The following is a 22,463-nucleotide window of genomic DNA, read 5'->3' on the forward strand; positions in this document are numbered from 1 at the left end:
CAAGTTTAAGGATTCTTGGTAAGTATCCGGGCCATGAACAGCCATGTCGAAGCGAGCAAACGCACTACTAACTTAGATTAGTATTCAGCAAAGCGAAGAGCGACATGACTTACAGCTGACGTAAAAGCCAAAGCGCCCTGTTTACATTCCTGCTTCTGATAAGAGGTCCCAGAAGCTTATTAGGTATCTTCTCAGGTGGGTCTGGATGGCCTGGGTTCTTTTGGCGCTAATCATCTAAAAGCTTGGGGTTCAATCTGGTGTAATGGCAGCTTATATGCCTTAACTTGTCCTCTATCCAACACTAGTTCTCCAGCATGACACTGGGGACCTCAAAGAAGTCAGGGGGCATGCGGTGTCCATGGACCATAACAGTGCGAGTCCTCGACACAAGATCGTGCATACCGTGGCCCAGCTCATGGAACAGAGACACGATCTCGCTGTGTTTGAGCAAAGCGCAGCCGGTTGTAGTTAGACGAGGGAAGGCGTATATCAGAATCGTCGCTGGGTAGACCCTAGTGCCGTCCGGTCTAAGATACCCACACTGAAGATTTACATTTTGTGAGCCTTGATGCTTGTTGGGTCTGATGAGGAGATCTGTGTATAAGGAGCTGACAAACTTGTCTTTGGTGGCTTCTCTGTCGTCCCAGACTGCCTATACCTGGATATTGTCATGCCAGACAGTATGCTGCTTCTGATCGGCCGTTAAGGGAACAAACTGCAGCTGCAGGCAAGAGGCGAATAGATCTAGTATTGCTGAGACAGAGTAGTCTAGTGGGAAGTACTTAGAGATCTGGCCATGTTTGACATCGATCTGCTCTTGTAGCAGGCGATTATAGTAATCATAATCCCAGGGGGGCATTGAGTCGTTGTCTTGCGGGAAGTCTTTCTTTCGAATATCCAAAAGTGCCCTCATCTCTTCTCGCCCTTTTCGCAAGAGGACATCTTCGAGTTCATCGAGGAAACTGTTCACCCACGTTGTGGTCTTGGCAACGCGAGCCTCCAACCGAAAGGCCGCGTGGCTTTCATATCCCAATAAACGCGCATTCTCGTCGCGCAAATCGATGACCTGCTTGAACAGGTCGACGTTCTCCGGGACCTTCCTTTCATTGGCGACGTAGACTCTTTTTCGGCTTGACGGTGTTGTAGCGTACTGCAAGACGGCGTTTACGTCTGCTCTCGTAAAACGTACAAACGCCTTATCCTTGGTGCTGGCCTCCGTGGAATGTTGTCTACTCAAGAAGCGAGCGAGGTCCTCCGCAGGCACCCCTTCAAGTTCGTCCAGGGAAAGCCAAATGCCGCCATCGTCATTTCGATAGTTGCGGTTGTACTGCTGTCTCAGCTCATCGATTTGGTTTCTCCTATTCAAGTAAACGGCCACCTGATCCTGGTCAAGACGCCCATGACCACCTCTTGTGAACTGCTGGATGTTGCTCTTGAGAAACTTGGCATCTTCGAAGTGGACCTCCTCAGCTTTGTCCTCAACAGCCTTGAGCAGATGATAAAAGTCCTTTCTTGCTACTCTCTCGGAGTCCCACTGTCGCAACAGTCCAATGGCAGCGTCTGATGCCTCACGGGCTAGTTGGTCCGGCGAGGCGTAGCGCAGCATTGCTATGACAGCGATTCGACCTTGCGTCTCGTTGTCCACATTGATCAATGGCCGGATGGCAGTGTCAAAGGTTGCCGATGCAGGGTCAATAGTCGCGGCCACATGATTCCAGGTGTCGGATTGCTCTTTGATGACCTGCTTCATGATTGGCATCACATCCTTTGCCGCTATCAGGTGAGGCGGCTCCTGAGGGGGGGCTATATTTGTCGTCGTCACTCTGGCCGCTGTCATAGTAGCATACACCGAAGTGCGTGTTATTTTGTAATAATTATGTTGAGGAAGTTTAAAGCCCACCCAAGGGGGATTCACGGTGAGGGGAAAAGCAGTAAAATTACCTCGGCCAGTGACCAATCCCATAGCTTCGTAGTGTACGTATTCAGGGAATGTCATGATAGTTATAAGAACGATTTTCTGTCACGAGATTCGAATCTGGTCGATACAACTAGTGGTTTTGAAATATATAGTAAGAAGAGGGGGATTCGATCCTATCGATCAGGGCGGAAGCCTGATTGGGTGCATGTGCCGCGCATCCGCGCATCTCAAGTCACAAGACTCGACGTAACAGTGGGCCTCAATCGCTTTTCATACTTCCTGCCTCATGTAGGGATACTTTCATGCGCGCGTGTCGGCTACTTCGAGGGTGAATAATCGATAGTAAGCGATAGAGACATCTCCCCCTGACGAGGAGCGCTGCCGAGTGCGACGCTTATCAATACGCAGGCATCCCACAATCTTAGGCTATGGAACGTATCCAACTCTTAAAGTCCATCAAATGTCTCATCATCCTCTGTGGTACATGAGAGGAAAGAAAGACTGTCAGAAATTGATCTTCATCGTATCATCCATGCCGACTTTTCACAGTAACCCGCGACTCCCACGTCAACATCTTTCTCCCTAGAGACCCTTAGACCTTGCCACATCCTCCATGATCCTGTTTACATCAAATTCCGCATTCTTGAAGTCATTCTCGATAATATCCTCCACCCACTTGCCTCTTGGCGTGAACACAGCCTCAAATGGCGAGGGTCCAATGACGATGCCCACCGGTACGGTGTCCCTGTCGTCAATGACCTTTTTCTTCTTCGTCTCTGGGTCAATGGGCGCTTCCATCTCATAAGCCCACAGCAGACGAGTCACCATGATCCATAAGATTTCCTTCGCGACATGCCTTCCAGGACAGACACGTCGCCCGTTCCCAAAGCCAATGATCGGAAGATCGTTCCTCTCCAACCAGCGCTCTGGTCTGAACTCCTCTGCATCCGCGCCAAAGGCAGCTTTGTCTCTAGCGAGGGAAAATTGAGAGGTGACAATGATCGTGCCTTTGGGGATTCTGTAACCCATGTACTCGTCTTCCTCCACGGAGAGGTGGTCGACTCCAGACGGCACCACGGGCCGGTAACGCATCACCTCGTCAATGATAGCGTCGATGTAAGGCATCCGCGACCGGTCATCGTGTGTGGGCAGACGATCACGTCCGACAACTTCGTCCAACACTTGCTGGGCTTTGTGCATGACTCGAGGGTAATTGACCATCATCACCAGGAACCAAGTGATGAAGGTAGGGCTGGTGTCGCCATTGGCAAGGAACAGCGTCCCAATGACCCAACTGATCTCTGTGTCGCTCAGCTCCATGTTCAATCGCTTCGCACTGTCGGCCACCTGCTTCGCGACGTTGTAGCCGGGCTGGTTCACTGCGTTGCGCAAGTTGCGAAGGTGGTAGGCCTCCTCTTCCTTGAACATGGACTCGGCACGCAGCTTCCAAGGAGAGAGTGCATAGGGAATGGACTTCAACCAAGGGAAAGTGTCGACGAGAGGTGGATTTTGCAGGGCTTGAAGCGTTGGGCATGTGAGGAGAAAGTCCATCTTGCCAGCAGTAGTGGGATCTTCTTTGACAAGACGGTCTCCGTAAAGAATGACATGGAGACTTCCAACGTTGGCTCGCTGGAAGTACCATCTTGGGTTGAAGGGACGCGAAGTTTGCGTGTCGGCGGGCCTAGGAGTCTGATCTCCCTCAGAGCCCGGCTGAGCCCTGGACTCTGTGAGAATGTCGTGGAGAAGCTGAAGAGACTCCAGGCGCAGGACTGGGTCGTATAGCGCAGCAGAGCGTGGGTTCAGCCCTGCTACATTCAACCTCTGATGTAGACGCATCTGAGCATCATACTGGCGGAAGATGAGATTGTACCCTTTGGAAACCAAGTCACCGGCCATAACGCTCAGATCGCGTCCGGAATACTTGGCTGCCCGCTTGTTGAGAAGCTCATGTGTTGCTTCCACAGTTGTCAAAATAACCGTGGGTTTCCCCAGAATATTGAGATAGACCAAGGGGCCGTAGTTGAACTTCCAAAGGTACTCTGTGAGCCATCTTCGGCTGTCTGGGTACTTGAGAAGGTTCCCGATGACTGGCCATCCTGGGGGACCAGGAGGCAGCGGGAGCTTAGAGCCCTTGGAGCGTGAATGATGGGCATAGAATAAGCAGGCAACCAAGAAAGAAGCGGCCAGAAAGACTTGCTGAGCAGCGATTGATGCCAACAGACTTTCTTTGCGGTCCAGCTCATCGCTGACAACCGTGATATTGAGTGTAGTTGAGTTCATGTTGGTTATGTGGTTGGGGCAGGGGAAAATGTTCAGTCTGTGTTGATGAGATAATCCCAAGCTGCGATGTGCTCTCCATCAGACGCACGCGGTATGTTTTTAAAACACCAGAGACATCACCTACAAAAGCCCTTGACGGAAGGTGTCACAAACAGTGCAATCAATATCTGGCAGTGTATCCGTGGCTCCTCGTTTATGGAGAAGCATAAATCCTGCCGAGCGGCCCGCTGGAGCAGTGAGCTGCGATGCATGTCAGACGTGAGAGACAATGCATGCTTGTCTCATCCAATAGGACAACCGGCAGCTGTGTTACGCAATGGTCTTGGCTCACAGTCCGACGTAGCTATCAGACCAGCATTTCAATTAGACAACTCCTTATTCGCCGCTCTGAAAAGATGCGCGCTGCATGCCAATTATCACATTGCCGGGTGCGGCCTGATGCTTCTCGTTGCATCGCGCGTCTGCAACTTGCGTATTCATCATTGAGTGTGAGAAAAAGGGTTGCGACTGCAACCGTGTACCGCATATTGCCAGATAGGGAATCCAACGGGGCAACTAAGTAAGTACATATGCACAGCCCGTAATGCCAAAGGGATCTGCGAATATCCTTCCTAATATCAAGCAATCTCAGTAATATCCCCTCCGGCCACGACATCGAAGAAGGCATCAGCAAGATAGCCCCCACGCGACGTCGGCTTTCCGTACTTATCCGTCGCCATGCCGGCAATGGAGGGGGCGGCAACGTCCCGCATGTATCCCGCAATCCCTTCCTTCTTGAACTTCTCCGCGAACTGCTTGGCGTGCAGACTGAGCCCTTGGGTCGCCCAGATTGGCTGGACCTGCCACACGATGCCCATCTTGGCAATGTCGGCCGGGAACGTCTCAACCTCCTCCGGTGAGTATCCTCCCTTGCTGAAATCATACGCACCCGTGTACCCGAAGGCGAAGAGGCGGTTCGGGTACGCCTCGCGGAGGGCTGTGTGGAACTCGTGCATGTCTTTCTTGTCTGGGAACAGGGTTAGCGGTTATTCGTCAGTCAAGTGAGGGGGTTTGCGGGAGGATGCACTTGGTTTGTCTAATAAGAATGTCAGCTCCTAACGCATGTGCTTTGTGATGTTTCAACCAAACGCACCTTGACGACTCCACGTCACATCACCGAGAGGTGCGGCGAGAATGCATCGGTCGATGACAGCTTTGGTGGACCATTGCCACATGTACTGGCCCAAGGGCGTCCTGGGAAGTTCCCAGTCAAAGGCAATATCCTGACCGACGATGCGCTTGGCCGCAGCTCGCCGGTCCTGCAATGCAACGGTCTTGTCGACGACCTCTGTCATGTAGGCCTCGTATTGTTCTTTGGTTGCCACAGATTTGACAGCTTCATCGAAGGTCATGAGGCCGGCAGAAGCCTTCCACTCGGACTTGACGGTAAGATAATCCTTTCCTGATCCCTTACCCTCCTCGATTGCTTGGATGAAGGAGCTAACCGGCTTGGTTGCGCCAAGCACATAAGGGTGGTCTCGGGGGTCAATCACACTTGTCAAGAGGTAAGCATACGTCCATGGCGAAGGACATGAGAGACAACAAAAACGGAAGTTTGAAGTCACGGCGTGGGAGAGAAAGGGGAGGGTTGTATCTCACCTCGTGATGAACTCGGCATGGTCGCTATCACAGCGACAGAGAAGCATGGTGTCCGCACTATGCAATGTGATTAGAGCGCATCCGTCTTGTTATTGCTATGCCATACTCACCCCATGATATCGAAAGTCATTCTCACGGTGGTCAGCCTGGACAAGTAGTCTGACGTGGGCACGATAGTCCGCCCTTCGCCATTGGTGAACTTCTTGAGACCCATTGCCAGATCATCTATATGGATCATCGCGACACCGGCCTCGACAAAGCTCCTTGTCAGCTTCATGCATCCAGTCAAAGTGCCGAACCCCATATCAGCGTCTGCGACAATGGGCAGCATATAGTCGATGCACTCGAGCGCCTCGCGGTCGGCTTCGCTGTACCGCATCCTTAATTGTGTCTGTCGCTGGTCGTGGAAGAGCTGGGTATTGAAGATTCGCTTGACAACAGATGGCACGAGGTCGGCGGGGTAGTCGGCATGGTCTTCACCGGGCCAGGTGGCTTGTGATAGCCCGCAAAGCGCGCCGGAGACATAGACAGTTTGCACTGCACAGCGTTAGCGGACTGAAAAGGCACGCCATCACAGTTGTTATGGCTATCATTCGTACTTGTCTTTGCCATCTCCTTGGCAATCAGGGGCTCAGTTGTTCCGAACGTGAGTTCGTATGTGCCATTGTCGTTGTGCTCATTCAGGATGCGCCAAAGCTTCCTTCCCTGAACACTGGACGGATAGTCGATTTTAAATCCAACATTCCTCAAAGCGGCGATAGAATTGGCCGTGTATGGTCTGTTACAAGTTAGACGGAACAAGTACTAATATCCCACTCCATCACTCAGTCACTGTGATCAACAATGCTAGTGAGCCTGGTCATAGCAAAAAGAAACTTGACAGATGGGGGGTTTAGGCAGAAATTAAGATCTGTGTTAGGGTTTTGAAAGGAAAGAAACAAACCTCTTGATCTGTTTTTGCCTGTCGGTCTCCCACCACGCCTCAATCTCCTTGACCTCCGCCGCGAAGGCATCGCTCTCAGCTTTAACGTCAGGCCACTTCAGAGACATCTTTCAAACAGCTTGATGGATCTTATAATGCGATACAGAGCAATTGAGAACAATGTCTATCAAGAATCTGGTTTGTTCACTACGATGCGTTGTGCGGGGGCAACGGTCCTTTTGGCCATCATCTCGCGACCACACTGATCAACAAGCCATTCGGCCTACCTTACCCGACGTCGGACACCAACAAATCATCCCATCACCCCCTCATTATTTCCTATCGATGCTGAGCCTCAACCACGCCATTCATTATGCATCATGTTAGTGATAGGCGATAGGCAAGGCCAACCCACCGGTCGGGATCCTGTCGGAGTGCACCCCTAGCGCCCGACGACTCTGCAGGGGTCCCCGGCCACCATCGGGGAACGTCTCCCGATAAGAAACTCCCGGCAACGAGGGGGAGGGGCCGGGAAACTCAGTCCACAGCCGTGTAAGCCGTGTTGTCCGACCATCATATCCAGCAGACAATCGCAGGATCACCTCAATGCCCTCCCGCAGTTTCCAAGCACTCATCTAAGTAGTTCTGCGCAACACTCTCATCAATCAATATGGGCAGCAACATCGCCAGCGACGCCGTCAAACCGGCATCTCTCATCAATCCCCAGCTAGGATGGCCTTCACCCCGTCTCTTCGCCGCAAGCGGTCTCCTCGAGGGGACCAACCAGGTCCTCAGTTCAGACACTGAGACAGCCGCTGCGCTCGTCTACGGCCCTCACGTGGGGCATCCTCCTCTCCGCAAAAGCGTGGCAGAATGGCTCTCCTCGGTCTACGGGACGCCAGCTGATTTCGAAAGAATAAGCATCAGCAACGGCGCCTCGGGAAACCTTGCCAACGTCCTGTTGAAATTCACCGATCCGCTCTACACGCGCAAGATCTTCATGGTTGAGCCGACATACTTCCTCGCGTGCCCCATCTTTGAAGACAATGGGTTCCAGGGCAAGCTGAAAGGTGTCCCTGAGGACAATGAGGAGGGTCTCGACATTGCTTTTCTTCGACGCGAGCTAGAGGCTGCAGAGGCGCAAGCATCGGACAAGGCCAAGACATCTGGACAACCGGACGCCCCGACGATCAAGACTGGAAAGACATACCCTAAAATCTACAAATACGTCATCTACCTCGTCCCGACTTTCTCCAACCCCAGTGCAAAGACTCTTTCTCTGCAGATGCGGAAGGATCTTGTCAGCCTTGCTCGCGATTATGACGCTCTTATAATTTCAGACGACGTCTACGACTTCCTTAGCTGGCCGGAAGATCCCTCTGCTGCCGCAGACGCTGTAGCCACTGTGCCTCCTCGCCTTGTCGATGTCGACCGAGAGATGCCTGGATACAGCCAATTTGGTAACACAGTCAGCAACGGCTCGTTTTCCAAAGTCATTGGACCAGGTGTTCGAGTCGGATGGGCGGAGAGCACGCCAGCCTTTGCTAAGGAGCTGGGAGAGGTGTAAGTTACGGATGCTATTCCTCCTATTCTCATTTACCATTTGACTAATTTGATACAATCAGCGGCTCTTCAAGCTCGGGTGGTGCACCTTCACACCTCACCTCTACCTTCGTCGACAAGATGCTCCGAAACGGTCAGCTTCAATCCCACATCAAGAACACGCTCGTTCCCACGTACCGAGAGAGATACTACGCGCTCATGTCAGCCATCGAAAATGTTTTAGTTCCTCTCGGAGTTCGTGTTGAAGTGAACAGGCCCAAAAACGCAGGCTCACCAACGGCGGGGGGATTCTTCACGTACCTCAGGCTACCGGACGACCTTCCCGTCGCCAAGAACGTGGCCGCGATTGCGCTGAAGGATCAACTGTTGCGCGTGGCTTTCGGTCATATGTTCACCGTCACTGGAGACAAGAGCAGCGTGTCTCGGGCGGAGGCAGAAGATGGATTTGCCCGATGTATCAGACTTTGCTGGGCGTGGCATGAAGTTGCAGAAATCAAAGAGGGAATTGACAGACTAGGTGCTACGATTGTTGACGTCAGGGAAAGGATCAAGAAGGGAGAAGACTTGCGTAGCCCTGTAACTATTGGAATCAGGTAGTCAAATTGGACATCGCGAGTTGAAATGTCACAAGTTGATCGTAGTCAAAGTCCTGCGTGGGTCTGTTTCCCCTAAAGTGAACCGAGCGTTCAGTTTTGGTGGTAGATTTCAATCCGGAAAAGAGTCCGTCTTGATTTAGCCAAGGCTATGGGAGATTTTGGAAGCGATTTATCACGCTATGAAAGAAAAGGGAACTACGGCGCATATTGAACATTCTCTCATTGATATCTTAACTCCCCCGACAGTATGTAAATCCCTCTGATATCCCTAATGGTTGATCTACAATAATTGAAACAAGCATCAACCCAAACCCGGAATCATTGTCCAGCCTCAAATAATGGTAGCAGAGTTGCGAACAGGCTCCACAGCGCCCACCAACTTATTCTCAATCTCCTTCTCTTGAGCGTCCACAGGGTCAGCGACCTCAGCCTCGGAGGCCAGCTGGTTTGCAACTGCCGCAGCCTCTTGCCGGAGCTGACGTTTGTGCAGAAAGTCCGCGACAACTGCCAAACACTCGTTAGCACGCCTCGTTGTTTTCGTATACGACGTAGGTTTGACTTACGGACGAGTACCACCGCAGCAAGCGCAAAGGATAGAATCGAAGGGAATCCTCGCTCGAACTTGGGAGCCATGGTCTGGGGGAAGATGAGAATCGGCAGGAAAGAGTCTGTTCACCACCCGTTAGTCGCAAAGTCTCTGATGGGATGACAGGTAGCTCACTGGTTGCGTAGAACAGTCCGTTCATGCTGGAGATCGTCAAGGCCCTCTCCTCGGCGTTGCCGTTGTTGACCTCGTTGGCCCAGGTCTGCTCCCAGTCAGCTGAATCGATCACTTAGTAGGTCCAAGAGGTCACTCACCCAGGTCACGGCAGTCACGTAACCGCAGGCAACCAAGAAGAAGCCCGCGACGCGAGCGCCGTCGGAGGCGGGGTAGGCGGTGAGGATAGAGGAACCGACGACGGTCGTGCCGAGCTGTGAAGTCTTGTCAGCAGTTTGTCTCTGATGAAAGAGAGAAGGATATTTACCAATGGGCCAACCATCCACATAGGTCGGTTTCCTGTCAGATCCGACATGAAACCCCACGAAAAGTCGGTCACCATCGTGACGAGGTTGGCACAGGCCGGGATGACGTTGCGCTGGGTGACGCTGTATCCGTTCTCGCCTATCATCCGTTAGCTTGGCCTCTTTTCTGCCGTCAAAGGACAAAACATACGCAGGTAGATGGCGAAGTAGTTATTCGCCTGGCACGAGTTCCCATACTACCAGCAACAGTCAGCAACCCCCCAGCCCATCACACGCATCATCCGCACCAGGGGGGAGACTCACAAAGATGTACATCAGACACAGCACCCACCACCGCCAGTTCCCAAACATGCGCTTGACGAGCTTCAGGTCCATGACGCCCGTGATCTCGACCCGGCCCAGCTTCGCGGAGCGCTGCATCGCAAGTCGCTTGTCCTCCTCGGTGATGTACCACGCCGTCGTGTTGTGCGGGTAGTCCGGCAGCAGGAACCACACGGACAGCGCGATCGGCAGGCTCATGCACCCGCAGATGATGTACATCCAGCGCCAGCCCGCCATGCCGAGGTGCCCGTCGAGGCCCTTGTGGATGCCGGCCTGGAGGAAGCCCGAGGTCGCTTGGCCGAAGAAGCCGGTGACGTGCCAGACGGCGACGCGCCTTGGAGTAGAGTCAGTATTTTGTTTGGACGTGTGGGATGTGGGAGTTGGGGACGCACTTTGCGAGTTCTGTCTTGGTGTACCACGAGCCGAGCAGGAAGATTATGATGGGCGAGAAGGGGCTTTCGAAGAGGCCGACCATGAAGCGGAAGGCGTACATTTGGTTGCTTGTTTGGGCTGCAGCCTGCGCGAAGCTGTTCAGTCCGAGTTAGCCATCTATTCATAGAACGGTGTGCTGAATATGAATCTTACGTGAATGCTGTCCAGCCGAGCTCGCAGACCACGAGGCAGATACGAGGACGGACTTTGAGGGCGATCATGTTTGCTGGGATTTGCATAATAGCAAAGGCGATGGTGTAGCACACTTCAGAACACAACTCCGTTAGACGATTCATCTCGGTCATCCCATTTTGCACTTACTCAACATGTACGTGTATTCGTTTCCCTTGATGTTCAAATCCTCCTTCATGCCACTGACGTCTATCACTTTTTGTTAGAACACCATCTCCCTCTTCGAAAGGGGCTACTCACATGCGTTGGTGATGTTACTCTGGTCAATGTATTTCATCCACTATCAAACTTGTCAGCGACCCCAAAGAGGCCACAAGGAAGGGGGAACTCACCCATCCCAACGTCGCACAGATGAGAATCCCAAAATCCAACTTCCTCACCAGAGCCCTCTCCTGCGGACTCTTCAGATGCTGGTCCGCATCCCAGAGATGATACAAAATCTTCTTCCCAAAGGAGACGTTGTGCGCCTCGTGCGCGCCAACGCCAACGTCAGAAGCATCGGGAGACATGGCCGAGTTGACCTCGTGGCTTTTCTTGCCGTCCATGGCCGAGTCGCGTTGTGTGCGAATTGAACAACGAAAGTCTTCAACACAAGGCTTCAGCAAATCAAGGTAGTAAGAACCGGTGGGAGTTTCGACACCGAGGCACACCTTGGACAATGAACTCCCACTCCATAATGTAAGTTTTATTATCCTCTGAAAAGACTACGGGTTAATGATAACCAGCCACCGCACCAAACCCAAACCCCGGCCAAACATGCTGCATCTCCCATCCAACTGCACGGTATCAACAGTATCAGCAGATCAAAAGCGCAAGCCAAGACCTCACTACCCCCGGTGGATCCCCTCAATCTTTCGGCATCCTGCCCGAAGATAAGCTGCGTTGGACATAATGGCGCCCCTCTTGTCGGGCGTCGTCCGATATACTCCCCTTTCTTTCTCCCCCCGATCGCTTTCCCCGCATTCTTATCATTTGACACCAACCCCGGTCCCCGGATAAGCACCCCCGTCCGCCGGGGCGGCCGGCGTCCATCGGCCGACGTCGGGGTACGAAGGAACGCGTTTGTCGTCTCTAAAACAGCTACAGCAACGACGTCAGCCAAACCTCCAATCTCCCCTGGATTGTATTTGCGCATTCCTTCTCCCATCTATCTCACTAGCAAGTCTTCAGAATACTACTCATCGCGCCAACCGCCAAGAACCAGAAACGAAATGTCCTCCACAGTGCCCCCCGACCAGCTCGCCCTGGCCCGCGAGACGGTCCGCCCGAACCTCGTCAAGCGCCTCATGCGCCAGAACCGCCTCGCGCACTCCTTCGGCCTGCGCGTCGCCTTCTCCACCGAGATGCCCCTCGTCGCCAAGCGCGCGGGGTACTCGGCCGTGCTGATGAACCTGGAGCACATGGCTATGAGCATGGAGACGATGAAGGACATTGCCGTGTCGTGCCTGAACGTGGGGTGAGCAGCATGATAGATTGTGGATGGGTACGACCGAAATGAAACGTTTAGTTTAACTGACGATCGCTCTTCTGCAGAATTACACCTACAGTAGTCGTCCCAACATGCTCCCAAGAATGGATCTCCCGCTGCCTCGACTCCGGCGCGCAGGCCGTCATCGTCCCGCACGTCAACACCGTGGAGCAGGCAAAGATGTGCGTTGACGCGTCGAAGTTCCCTCCCCTCGTGAGTTGCTTTTCGTCCTCTGCCACAACCTCCACCTCCCTTCCAAAGCTTACACGAAACTTACATCTCCAGGGCCACCGCTCAGTCACAATGGTCACCGCAATGACGCAGTACACCACGCAACTATCCTACGCGGCCATAGCCGAAGTCGTCAACGACGAGGTGCTCATCATGCCCATGATCGAGACGAAAGAAGGTGTTGAGAATGTAGAGTACGTGTACATCCGCTTCTCCAGAAGTACCAAACATCCCGCGCGACTCTGTGCTAAAACTGATTCTAGGGCCATCGCCGCGGTACCCGGCATCGACGCGCTCTTCATCGGATGCGCAGACCTCTGCATGGAGTATGTCCTCCTCCCATCGTTTACACAAGGCTCGACTGACGGTAATTAGGCTGGGCATTCCCGGACAATACGATTCGAAGCTGTTCCACTCCACCGTGGCCAAGATCGCAGGCGCAGCCGAGAAGGCGAGCGTAGACGGACGCAACGTATTTGTCGGACTGGGAGGGTTGGAGCCGAGACCGGATCTGCTTGAAGAGTTTGCGAAGAGACATGCTCCTATTCGGTAGGCAGAAATTTTCACATAAACCTTTGATTGATACTGACACACCATCGACAGATTCGCCATGGCGGGCCGCGACTTGGCTCTGCTTCTGGCTGGTATGTCAAAACAAGCGGCGTCAATGAACGAGATTTCAACAAGACTTCAGTGAAACTTTTAGCCCAAAAAGATGAAGAAAACAGACGTAACAATTTGTACCACACTAAGCACTAATACTCCGTCCCAACGCCGTGCCAAGCATTGTCGCCACAAGCAACACGTTAACTCCGTGCAATATCCCTCGCTCGCAATGCTAAAGTCTTACACGCAAGATATGAGAAAGAAAAAAAATTGGGCTCGTCATGCGGTTGATTGAATTGGTGGTGTAGGTTAGCCTAGGCTTTAGTCGCCCTCCCAAACGTTCGTCACGTTTCTCAGCGACGACGGCTCGATGCGGCCGGCGGCGGTGCGGGTTCGGCCACGGGGTTCGCCTGTGGTGCCGTACTGGGGGCTCAGATCGCGGTATGTCACGGGCACGTCGGACTCGTCGCCACTGTCATTCGGAGCCTCGGCGGCAGCGGCGGCGGCAGCGGCTGATGTGAGGAGGGGTCGGGTGCGCTCACGCTCCTCGATGGGGCGGTCCGAGAGGTGTCGCCAGCCCTGTGCCCACCACGCGTGCCTCCAGTTGCTGGCGCTTTGTGTGTAGAGCATGGTGAGAATCTGATGATAGGTGGTCAGCCGTGAATATCCAAATGCACATGATGAGGCAATCGCACCTGCAAGACACCGACAACTAACACGATGCCCAGGTCGATGCTCGAGTTCCTGATCGTTGCCTCGCGCCATGGTCCCATGCACGGGGTGTCACGCCCGTATCTCTGGGCGCATTGCACGTCTGCCCGGAATGGCCAGGCACGGTCCTTGACGCTGTTCAGACCGCAGCAGTCCAAGCTGTCCTGGATGCGTCGAATGGCAGACTCGTCCTTGCCAGCAAACATGTGCTGCCAGGTGGTCGACAGTCCGCAGTTCAGGTCTGCACCGGGAAGGGAAGACTGAAGGAAGAGGACGGCGATGGCGGTGGTCAAGACGCCCTGCAAGCTCTGCAGGATCGTTGGAAGCAGCTGCTCGGTGCGTGCGAGCGACTGGCTGGCGTTGAAGAGAAGGCGAGGACGGTAGAAGGCGTTGACGGCGCCAATAATGGGGAGGATGATGGGAAGAAAGCTCAAAAACGGCGCGGTCGGGAGGGAGAGTCTCGAGCTCGAGACGTGAGTGACACTGCGCGATGGTCAGTAAGATTGGAATCGAACGGTGCTGTTGATCTGTCGAGGAGAAGGACTTACATGGCCGTCACGAGAAGGGCGACACAGATCTGATAATCCCAGTCAGGTTAGCGAACGCAATGGGAATGGAACGCTGCAATGCCGCCTGAAGTCCGTGGGCTGCTCACCAAAAGGTACACAATCCCCGGGTTGACCATCTTGGCGTCCAGTCTCTGCCACAACTGCACCGGATATCTCAAGTCGACAAGACGAAGTTGAACGGGCGATGCCAAAACGTGGGAAGGCGTGGTGGCTCACATGTAAATACCCTGGAGAATCAGCGTAGCATGGAGGAAAAAGTAGTGGAGGACGGGAGAAGAAGGGTGTGGCGTTGGCCGTCGGGTCTCCAGGCGCCGATCTCTGCGACGAGAGGGGAAAGCTAACCTGTGGCCCCCAAATCGGACACCCTCTAGCGGCAGTAGGCAGCGAGCCCGCCCCCAGTTCATTAGGTCGTCGCAGAAGGAACTTGGGAAGACGCCGCAGCTCCAGACGTCATGGGCAACCCTTCCGAAGCTCCCTCAGAAGCTTATTCCCTCACATTCGAGCACGCAATAGGCCAGCAGGGTCTTGGGATGCCTGGGGAGTCATCGTTGGGCACACTACTGCCGGAGGCCCGCGTAGGCGTGGGACGGGGGTTCTTTGGTGGAATGCTGCTGGACCCCGCATGCTGTGCGACCGCACTGGACTGAGACGAGGAGAGGACACCGTGGGAGGTGGGAGGCGAAGGCGATGTTGCTCATCCCGTGGCCCTTTGCGCTGTCGATCACGATGCGATTTGCACCTCCTCGCCTCTCGTCCCCGGTCGCATGTGTGTTGTCTTGATGATTCTCAATGCACCCAGCCATGCCATGCCATCCATCAAAACCCGTCCATCAAACGATTTGTCGCTTGCTTCTCGTCATGAGCGTCTGGCGGTGTGCCGCTCGCCGCTTTCGGGTAAAAATAACGCACAAGGTAAGCTGAGGATGACGACAGCGGCCGGCAGGGAGCCATCTGGCTGGGTTCGACGGATGGAGGGCGCCTGCGAGCTCCCCTGCTGCTTGTTCCCGGTGCAGCTGCGCTACCCGTGGTTCGTCTGGCCAGCCATGCCAATTCAATGTTTGCCTCCCCGTTAGACCCCAGACTTGGAGGGCCTAGCCATCACCGACCGAGACGGCGCCCGAAGACCCTTGGAGGTGCATGCACTACCGCCAATGGAGCTCGAGTGGTTGGGAGCAAAATGTGTCTGCGGGCGCAGTTGGCGAACAGCATTCGGTCGCACAGCTTCCATGGCTCAATCAGAATTGGTGGCCATATCTTTGTCGTTTCGAATCGAAAAGCTTGGGTTGTCCCGCCAGTAGATATCCTAGCAATGCGTCCCGCGTTGGGCTAGTGTACAAGAGACCAACGCACGCGCCTCAACATGCCCCGGGACGGCCTGGATGGGAGTGAAAGCTCGCGACCAGAATAAGGTAAGGCAGCTCTGAAGTCCTTTTCGTGTGGCAGCACATGAACACGGCGAAGGGGATCCTGGCTGAGACGTCCAAGCTTCTCGCATCAGCAGCATTCGATTGTCGGTTGTAAGCCACGATCATTCCTCGATGATTCTTCGAATTCTCCGGAAAACTGAGATCACTGTGCAGTGTCACGACCCCGCCATTCCCAGGACGCAACCAGCACATCCCGAATAGTCAAATGGTGTTTGACATGACACGAGGAGATGGAACAGACGTCTTTGCATCGGAGAAAAGAAGACGCCAATGTCTGGGGGCGGAAAGGTTTGGCTGCAGGTTCACGGTGTGACGGACCCACAAGGCTGAAAGAGTCCCTGAGTGCCGTTCCGGGCAGCAAGATGCCGAGCCGGTAGAACGGCGCCGAAGTGGATCCATCAGCGAGGGTGATGTTGGAGATTCGGCTTGATCCTGGGGCGCTGACGACGCTGGCACTGCATCATGGGGTCGACTGCTTGGCTTGGAGTCTTTGGGAGTGCTGATTGGGCCGGACAGCTGAGCTCAGCTGGGTGGGCGAGAGAACAGCTGGCTAGCCAGCGAAACAGGATGCCGTGTTGAAGCCTCTGCGGCTGAGCCAGGATAAGACGGCGGTAAAGTGCCGATCGTCGCAACGGACTCTGAAATGGTCTCGTCGGCCTCAGAGACCCGGCAGTCGCGCAGTCGCGTTGGCCATGTCGGACGAGCTGCGTTGGCGGCCACAGGCTTGAAGAAGATGGCGCAGGCTTTCAACATCATAGCCCGTGTGTCCATTTCAGATGCTCTCAGTGCGTCGAAGAGTTGGATGCTTGTTCTAGAAGACCATGCCCGTCTGAGGGAGGTGTTCTCTGGAAGGATTCAGAGGATGAGACGAACCAGTGGACGAAGAACTTCAAGAAGGTGGTGAGGGGCACGCTTTAACCTGTCTTATGTAAGGCCTGAGCTAACCTGAACAGGTCATCTCTGGCGTCTTCCATTGGCCACAGCTCAATCGGTTCCCCAGTTATCGGCTCCACACCAAAAGAACCCCTCCATCGCATTCTGAGCAGGAGCTGAGGGGCATTTTGGGGGCGCATTCAAGGAAGGCACCACACCAGCTGCGACCTGACGCGGCGTGCATCAGCCAAGCTTGACGTCGTCTGTTTTCCCTGCCGCCGCTCCTCCCTGCATCTTCTTGCCTTCATCATCATCTCACCTCCGCACCTCATCTTACCTCGATCCTTCAAGTATCACTACTCTGTGCGCCAAAGCTCGAGCGCAGACGAGAGACGCCCTCCCTCCCTCCTGAGTCAGAACCCACCTGTCGCTCCTCAACATGGCTGCGCAAATAACCTCAAAGCTCGCCAACCTCAATCCCTTCTCCAAGCGCGCCCCCGAGGATGAGGAAGAGGTCGGCGAGAAGACGGACCACTCCACCCTCGCCGGCGGAGGCCACGCCGCCCGCGACTCCGAACTCAAGCACCGCCTGCGCGTGAGTCGCGCAATCAAGTCTTTCCTGGTCGATCAGAAGATTCTGTCTTCCAAGGAGGCCGACATCGATTCGGACCAGCCTTCCCCCGCCCTACAGGCTCTCGTCGACAAGCCTCACATCAGCGTGCCGCGCGAACTCACTGACAGGTCCCACCCGCTGCCCGAGTACTTTATCAGCTCCAGCCACAACACCTACCTCCTGGCCCACCAGCTCTATGGAAGCTCCTCGGCCGAGGCCTACGAAGACACCCTGCGCGCTGGTGCACGCTGCGTTGAGATTGATGCCTGGGACAACCCCGATAACAAGGACGAGCCCAAGGTCACCCACGGCTACACCCTGGTCTCTCACATCCCCTTCCGCGCCGTCTGCGAGACTATCCGCGATGTCGTCGACCAGGAGGCGAGAGATCCTAACCCGGCTGCCCCCATCCTTCTGTCTCTAGAGAACCACTGCGACCCAGAAGGGCAGATGCGCCTCGTTCATATCATGAAGGAAGTCTTTGGCGACAGGTTGCTGAGCCAGGCGGTGCGAGAGAAGGGCCACGCGGAGCAGGAAGGCGACAGCCCTGTCCGTCTCGAGGAGCTCGGCAACAAGATTGTGCTCATTGTCGAGCACCACTTCCCCGGCGAACCTGAGGACAGCAGCTCTAGCTCGGACGACGAGGACGAGGAAGAGAGAAAGAACCACGAAGCCTATAAGGCCAAGAAGAAGGCCGCCCCAAAGACGCTCATCGTCCCCGAGCTTGAGGCACTCGGCGTCTACGCCCAGTCCGTCAAGCCAGTCGACAACTCCTGGTACGAGGACATTCTCAAAGACGGACCCCACCATCACCTCATCAACGTCTCCGAGTCTGGCCTCGCCTCCCACATGCCCGAGGCTAGCGACAAGATCTCCCGACACAACGCTCAGCACCTCATGCGCGTCTTCCCGAAGGGCACGCGTATCTCATCTAAGAACCTCCATCCGGTCCCTTTCTGGGGCATCGGTGCTCAAATCTGCGCTCTCAACTGGCAGACCTTTGGTGCATCGATGCAGCTCAACGAGGCCCTCTTTAGTGGTTCCGAGGGCTTCATCCTGAAGCCTGCCGCGCTCCGGGCTGGAGGCTCCGGCCATCTTGATTCGGGAGGCAAGAAGAAGCTCCGTCTCCACGTTGGCGGCGCCACCGATGTGCCTATCCCTTCTAAGCGTGACGACGACGAGCCCATCAAGCCCTACCTCACCTGCACCCTGGTACACCCGCATGATCTGTCCATGGAACCCCCTAAGAGGAAGACAGCAGGGTACAGGCAACACAAGCTCACGGGCTTCTTGCACAAGGGCGAGAACCCACCACCGACGGAACCGCTCTGGGACGAGACGCTAGAGTGGGAGTACCAAGACAACGAGATGGTGTTCTTGCGAATGCTCATTAAGAGCGACGACAGCTTCGCGAGGAACCCGATGTTGGCCGTCGGTGCCGTGCGGCTGGCTTACACCGTACCCGGCTGGGTCTTTATCCGGATGTTGGATTTGAAGGGCAGAGAGACAACGTGCTCCATCCTCGTCCGATTCGAGATTGTTGATGCATAATGAGGTATGACCATAGTAGTCTCATGAATTGATGTCAACTTTTCTTATCCCGTCGCTGTTTGTTCAGATTCGGGCCCATGTTCGGAATGCTAGCGGTGAGAATCCAATCGAGATGTGGTCCTGAAGGTCGAAATAGACTTTCCGACTCCCTGCTATCATCCCAGTCTTTCGTACCGACAACGTCGGCTCCATTTAACCCTGGGTCTGCTGGCCAACGACATCTCAAGCATTTTGATGTGGTGCTCCAGCTCGGTCTACCTCCACCGCTTGTTTGTTATAATCATGCCATGGGACCTAGCCTAGGCCCTCGTGTCGGGCTGGTGTTCAAGGGTATCGCGAGTCATAGCCTCGCCATACATCTCTTCGCAAGACGTCGTACTTCGCGTGTATTCGTAATGCGGTGTTCGTGTTCTTTCCTCCACTACCCAAATATCTACCTACTTACCCTATACTTACATGGCGTCTCAGCGACGGAGAGATTCGTGGGTATCATTGCATTAGGGTACTTGAAACACACGATATGATACAAGGCTTTGAGGAAGCTGTCGGCTCTGATATCCTTCGGATCAAGCGAGTTGGGTAGAGGCAGAAATTTCATTAGAACAAAGGCCCATATATGTAGCGGTATATGGGGGAGGGTCCGACTTTAGCGAAGCTCACACCATGAGGACAAGGTACGAGTCAGGATATCAATAAAATTGCGCAGAGTCGATTAGAGGAACATCGTGTCGGTGCTGATCGTACTTAAAATCATGACTCCACCGAACAAGAAGTACGGAGGGCATTGCCGATGTGCTTGTACGGCAGCCTGCAGGGCTCACTAGGTCAAAATTGCTAAGGCGTATAGGGCTACACCAGTATAGGTAGGAGGGCTAGTAAATATTCAATTTAGTAAGGGTTTCTATTTTTTTAAAGCTTCTGATTAGCTAATAGTAGTAAGGGTGGTTAGCTTATATATTAAGGGTAGTTAGCTTATATATTAAGGGTAGTTAGCTTATATACTTTATTTTAAATACCCTACTAAGGTATACCTCTAACTTCTTTTTTTTTCCCTATACTTACTATAAATTAATAAGTCTCTCTTACTTATATAGCTTTTTATATAATTTTATACTTTCTATTATTAATTAGATTAGATTTTAATTTAAATAATAGTATATATTATCTTAATAGGTCCTTAATATAACTTCCCCCCCCCTATATTTCTATTTTAATCTATATAAGTTTTTATATAATAATATTTTATATCTTCTATATATATCTATATAATAATATAGCTCCCTCTAATAGCTCCCTCCTTAATAAGAATAGTTATTTTATTAATAACTCTAATAAGCTTATTAATATCTATATAGAGGATAGTAACTTTAAGTTTAAAGAGAACTTTATATATAAGTTTATTTTAACTAAGATTAGAGGTATATAGCTCCTACTTACTCCTATAAAGTACTTTAAAGAGAATAGACTTTCTCTAGTTTTTTTAATATTATACTACTTTATATATAAGTATATAGTTCTACTTCTATTCTATACTTTTACTAACTTTTTTATAGATATAGTTAAAAGTGTAAATAATTATTTTATTAAGTATATACTTAATACTAAAGATCTTAAAGTAATATATTTCTATATAGTTTTATATATATTTTACTAATCTATATATAAGTATCTAACTTTATTACTTCTTATTCTAAGTATAATAAGTTTAGTTAGTATATATATAAGATTCTTAATATAAAATAAGCTTAGAATTATAACTTATTCTTAATTTAAGTATATAGAACTAAGCGTTCTAATATAGAGGTATATACTAGCTATAAGAGGGAGAATAGCCCCTTTTTAAAGTATATAGTCTTATTTATATATATAGATGCTTATAGTAGCTATATATATAATAGTAATACTTCTAGATACTCCTTTAGTTTATATTAATCTATATCTTCTATTCTTAAATACTATTTTATTAACTTCTATATAGTTATTAAAGAGAAGGTTATAACCTTAGTTAAAACTACTAAAGTTCTTATTATTATACTTAAGCTTAACTAAAAGTATATAGCTTCTATTACTTTTAAGCTTACTTATATAAAAGTGATTAAGGTTATTTATACTAAATATATATTTATCTTAATATTATATAATACTTTATTTAATACTATATAATCTATTAGTAATATACTTATTTCTATTATAAAGAAGTATAGTAAGATTAGCTTTAATAAGTTTTATTTTATTCTAATATTATCTATATAATTACTAATAATATTATTAAATACTAATAAGATCTTAAAGCTATTTATTACTTCTAACTAAGAGTAAGCTTATCTACTTATATCTAACTAGTTTTATATATATTTCTATCTCTTTATAGAATAGTTTTTAGCTTAGTTATAAGTATATAAGACTATATATATAAAGTTAGTATAGTATTAGCGTTTTAGTATTAGTATATAAGGTTAATAAACTAAATACCCCTATATAAGGCTTTATAGCCCTATATAGAGGTTTTAGCCCTATTTAGTTCTATATTTTTAGGTTTTTAAATAATATTATATTGCTCTTAGTTATATACTCCTTTATAATTTATAATACTTTATAATCTTCTAATTATAGCTAATTAACTTTAATTAAATTTAGAACTATTCTACTAAATAATTATAGAGAAGTTTAAGCTTAGATAGATAAATAATATAATTATAACTTTTCTTTTTAATTTATGCTAGTTAAAAATATCCTTATTAACTTTAAAATAACACTTTTACTTTTAAGATCTCTATTATAAAATCTATATAGAGTTTACCTCTAAATTACTATAGTAAATTCTTAAGCTCTTTTTTAATTACTACTTAGCTAATCTAAAACTCCTTACTTATTTATAAACTGAGGGGTTTATAATCTTATAATATAGTCTCTAAGATATCTAAAAAGTATATTAATTATAATATTATTAAAGTTCTAAGTAATCTTAAATAATATTTTATAAAGCTATTTAATACTTATAATTTATAGATAAGGTTACTTAACTTATATTAAACTTTAGGTAAGAATTCCTCTATATATTTATATACTAATAAAGCTATATTATTAGCTAAGATATCCTTTATAAAGTATATTATATAGTTTTCCCTAAGTAAGTTTAAGCTTAATTAAAAGAGATATAATACTAATAGAAAAGCTAAACTACTCTAAGCTTTAACTTTATTTAGTTACTTAATATTTATAATAAATTACTTCTATTTAGGATTAAAATATATATTATAATTAATATATACTCTTATTATATTATATAGTTTTATATAAGGTTTTCTATATATACTATATAATTTATACTTACTTAATATCTTATAATTTTATAATAATAAGGTGTTATACTTTATATAATATAGTTAGATTATAAAGTTAAAATAGCTTTAACTACTAGTAGCTAGTAGTATTTATTATAAGAGTATATAAAAGAAGTATAGTTTTATTTAAGTAAAACTATCCTAATTAGCTTCTATAATTACTAAATTTTTAATAAAAATATCTA

General features: G+C 50.2%; 8 protein-coding genes across 8 annotated transcripts; 3 read left to right on the top strand and 5 right to left on the bottom strand.

Annotated features, from left to right (window-relative positions):
* Positions 1 to 652: 652 nt before the first annotated feature.
* On the bottom strand, positions 653 to 1,750 carry PRD1-0 (Saccharolysin; the record flags this gene model as incomplete). The annotated part of the gene is made up of 1 exon (XM_036635134.1): positions 653 to 1,750. One exon carries the CDS (start codon positions 1,748 to 1,750, stop codon positions 653 to 655), a length of 1,098 nt encoding a protein of 365 aa, XP_036499370.1.
* Positions 1,751 to 2,500: 750 nt separating this feature from the next.
* On the bottom strand, positions 2,501 to 4,198 carry COX2-1 (Cytochrome P450 monooxygenase COX2; the record flags this gene model as incomplete). The annotated part of the gene is made up of 1 exon (XM_036635135.1): positions 2,501 to 4,198. One exon carries the CDS (start codon positions 4,196 to 4,198, stop codon positions 2,501 to 2,503), a length of 1,698 nt encoding a protein of 565 aa, XP_036500342.1.
* A 617-nt stretch (positions 4,199 to 4,815) lies between these two features.
* Positions 4,816 to 6,886, bottom strand: icl2 (Mitochondrial 2-methylisocitrate lyase; the record flags this gene model as incomplete). The annotated part of the gene is made up of 7 exons (XM_036635136.1): positions 4,816 to 5,204; positions 5,265 to 5,273; positions 5,331 to 5,731; positions 5,837 to 5,893; positions 5,947 to 6,373; positions 6,436 to 6,614; positions 6,780 to 6,886. 7 exons carry the CDS (start codon positions 6,884 to 6,886, stop codon positions 4,816 to 4,818), a joined length of 1,569 nt encoding a protein of 522 aa, XP_036500341.1.
* A 542-nt stretch (positions 6,887 to 7,428) lies between these two features.
* CGCS363_v003288 (Uncharacterized protein) lies at positions 7,429 to 8,918 on the top strand (the record flags this gene model as incomplete). The annotated part of the gene is made up of 2 exons (XM_036635137.1): positions 7,429 to 8,321; positions 8,384 to 8,918. 2 exons carry the CDS (start codon positions 7,429 to 7,431, stop codon positions 8,916 to 8,918), a joined length of 1,428 nt encoding a protein of 475 aa, XP_036500340.1.
* Positions 8,919 to 9,248: 330 nt separating this feature from the next.
* CGCS363_v003289 (Pantothenate transporter liz1) lies at positions 9,249 to 11,430 on the bottom strand (the record flags this gene model as incomplete). Its single annotated transcript, XM_036635138.1, has 12 exons — positions 9,249 to 9,421; positions 9,481 to 9,585; positions 9,639 to 9,723; positions 9,776 to 9,889; positions 9,943 to 10,079; positions 10,131 to 10,176; positions 10,244 to 10,595; positions 10,654 to 10,788; positions 10,847 to 10,958; positions 11,015 to 11,074; positions 11,126 to 11,165; positions 11,218 to 11,430. 12 exons carry the CDS (start codon positions 11,428 to 11,430, stop codon positions 9,249 to 9,251), a joined length of 1,572 nt encoding a protein of 523 aa, XP_036500339.1.
* A 666-nt stretch (positions 11,431 to 12,096) lies between these two features.
* bphF (4-hydroxy-2-oxovalerate aldolase) lies at positions 12,097 to 13,281 on the top strand (the record flags this gene model as incomplete). Its single annotated transcript, XM_036635139.1, has 6 exons — positions 12,097 to 12,341; positions 12,419 to 12,566; positions 12,639 to 12,778; positions 12,848 to 12,910; positions 12,960 to 13,133; positions 13,188 to 13,281. 6 exons carry the CDS (start codon positions 12,097 to 12,099, stop codon positions 13,279 to 13,281), a joined length of 864 nt encoding a protein of 287 aa, XP_036499393.1.
* A 230-nt stretch (positions 13,282 to 13,511) lies between these two features.
* Positions 13,512 to 14,586, bottom strand: CGCS363_v003291 (uncharacterized protein; the record flags this gene model as incomplete). The annotated part of the gene is made up of 4 exons (XM_036635140.1): positions 13,512 to 13,829; positions 13,886 to 14,384; positions 14,450 to 14,478; positions 14,557 to 14,586. 4 exons carry the CDS (start codon positions 14,584 to 14,586, stop codon positions 13,512 to 13,514), a joined length of 876 nt encoding a protein of 291 aa, XP_036499394.1.
* A 2,623-nt stretch (positions 14,587 to 17,209) lies between these two features.
* Positions 17,210 to 18,934, top strand: CGCS363_v003292 (1-phosphatidylinositol 4,5-bisphosphate phosphodiesterase 1; the record flags this gene model as incomplete). Its single annotated transcript, XM_036635141.1, has 1 exon — positions 17,210 to 18,934. The coding sequence occupies one exon, from the start codon at positions 17,210 to 17,212 to the stop codon at positions 18,932 to 18,934; it is 1,725 nt and encodes a 574-aa protein (XP_036499391.1).
* Between the last annotated feature and the right edge of the window lie 3,529 nt (positions 18,935 to 22,463).

The sequence above is a fragment of the Colletotrichum siamense genome (genome assembly GCF_013390195.1).
Source record: "Colletotrichum siamense strain Cg363 chromosome Unknown KSG_Cg363_contig02, whole genome shotgun sequence".
Lineage (NCBI taxonomy): Eukaryota > Fungi > Ascomycota > Sordariomycetes > Glomerellales > Glomerellaceae > Colletotrichum > Colletotrichum siamense.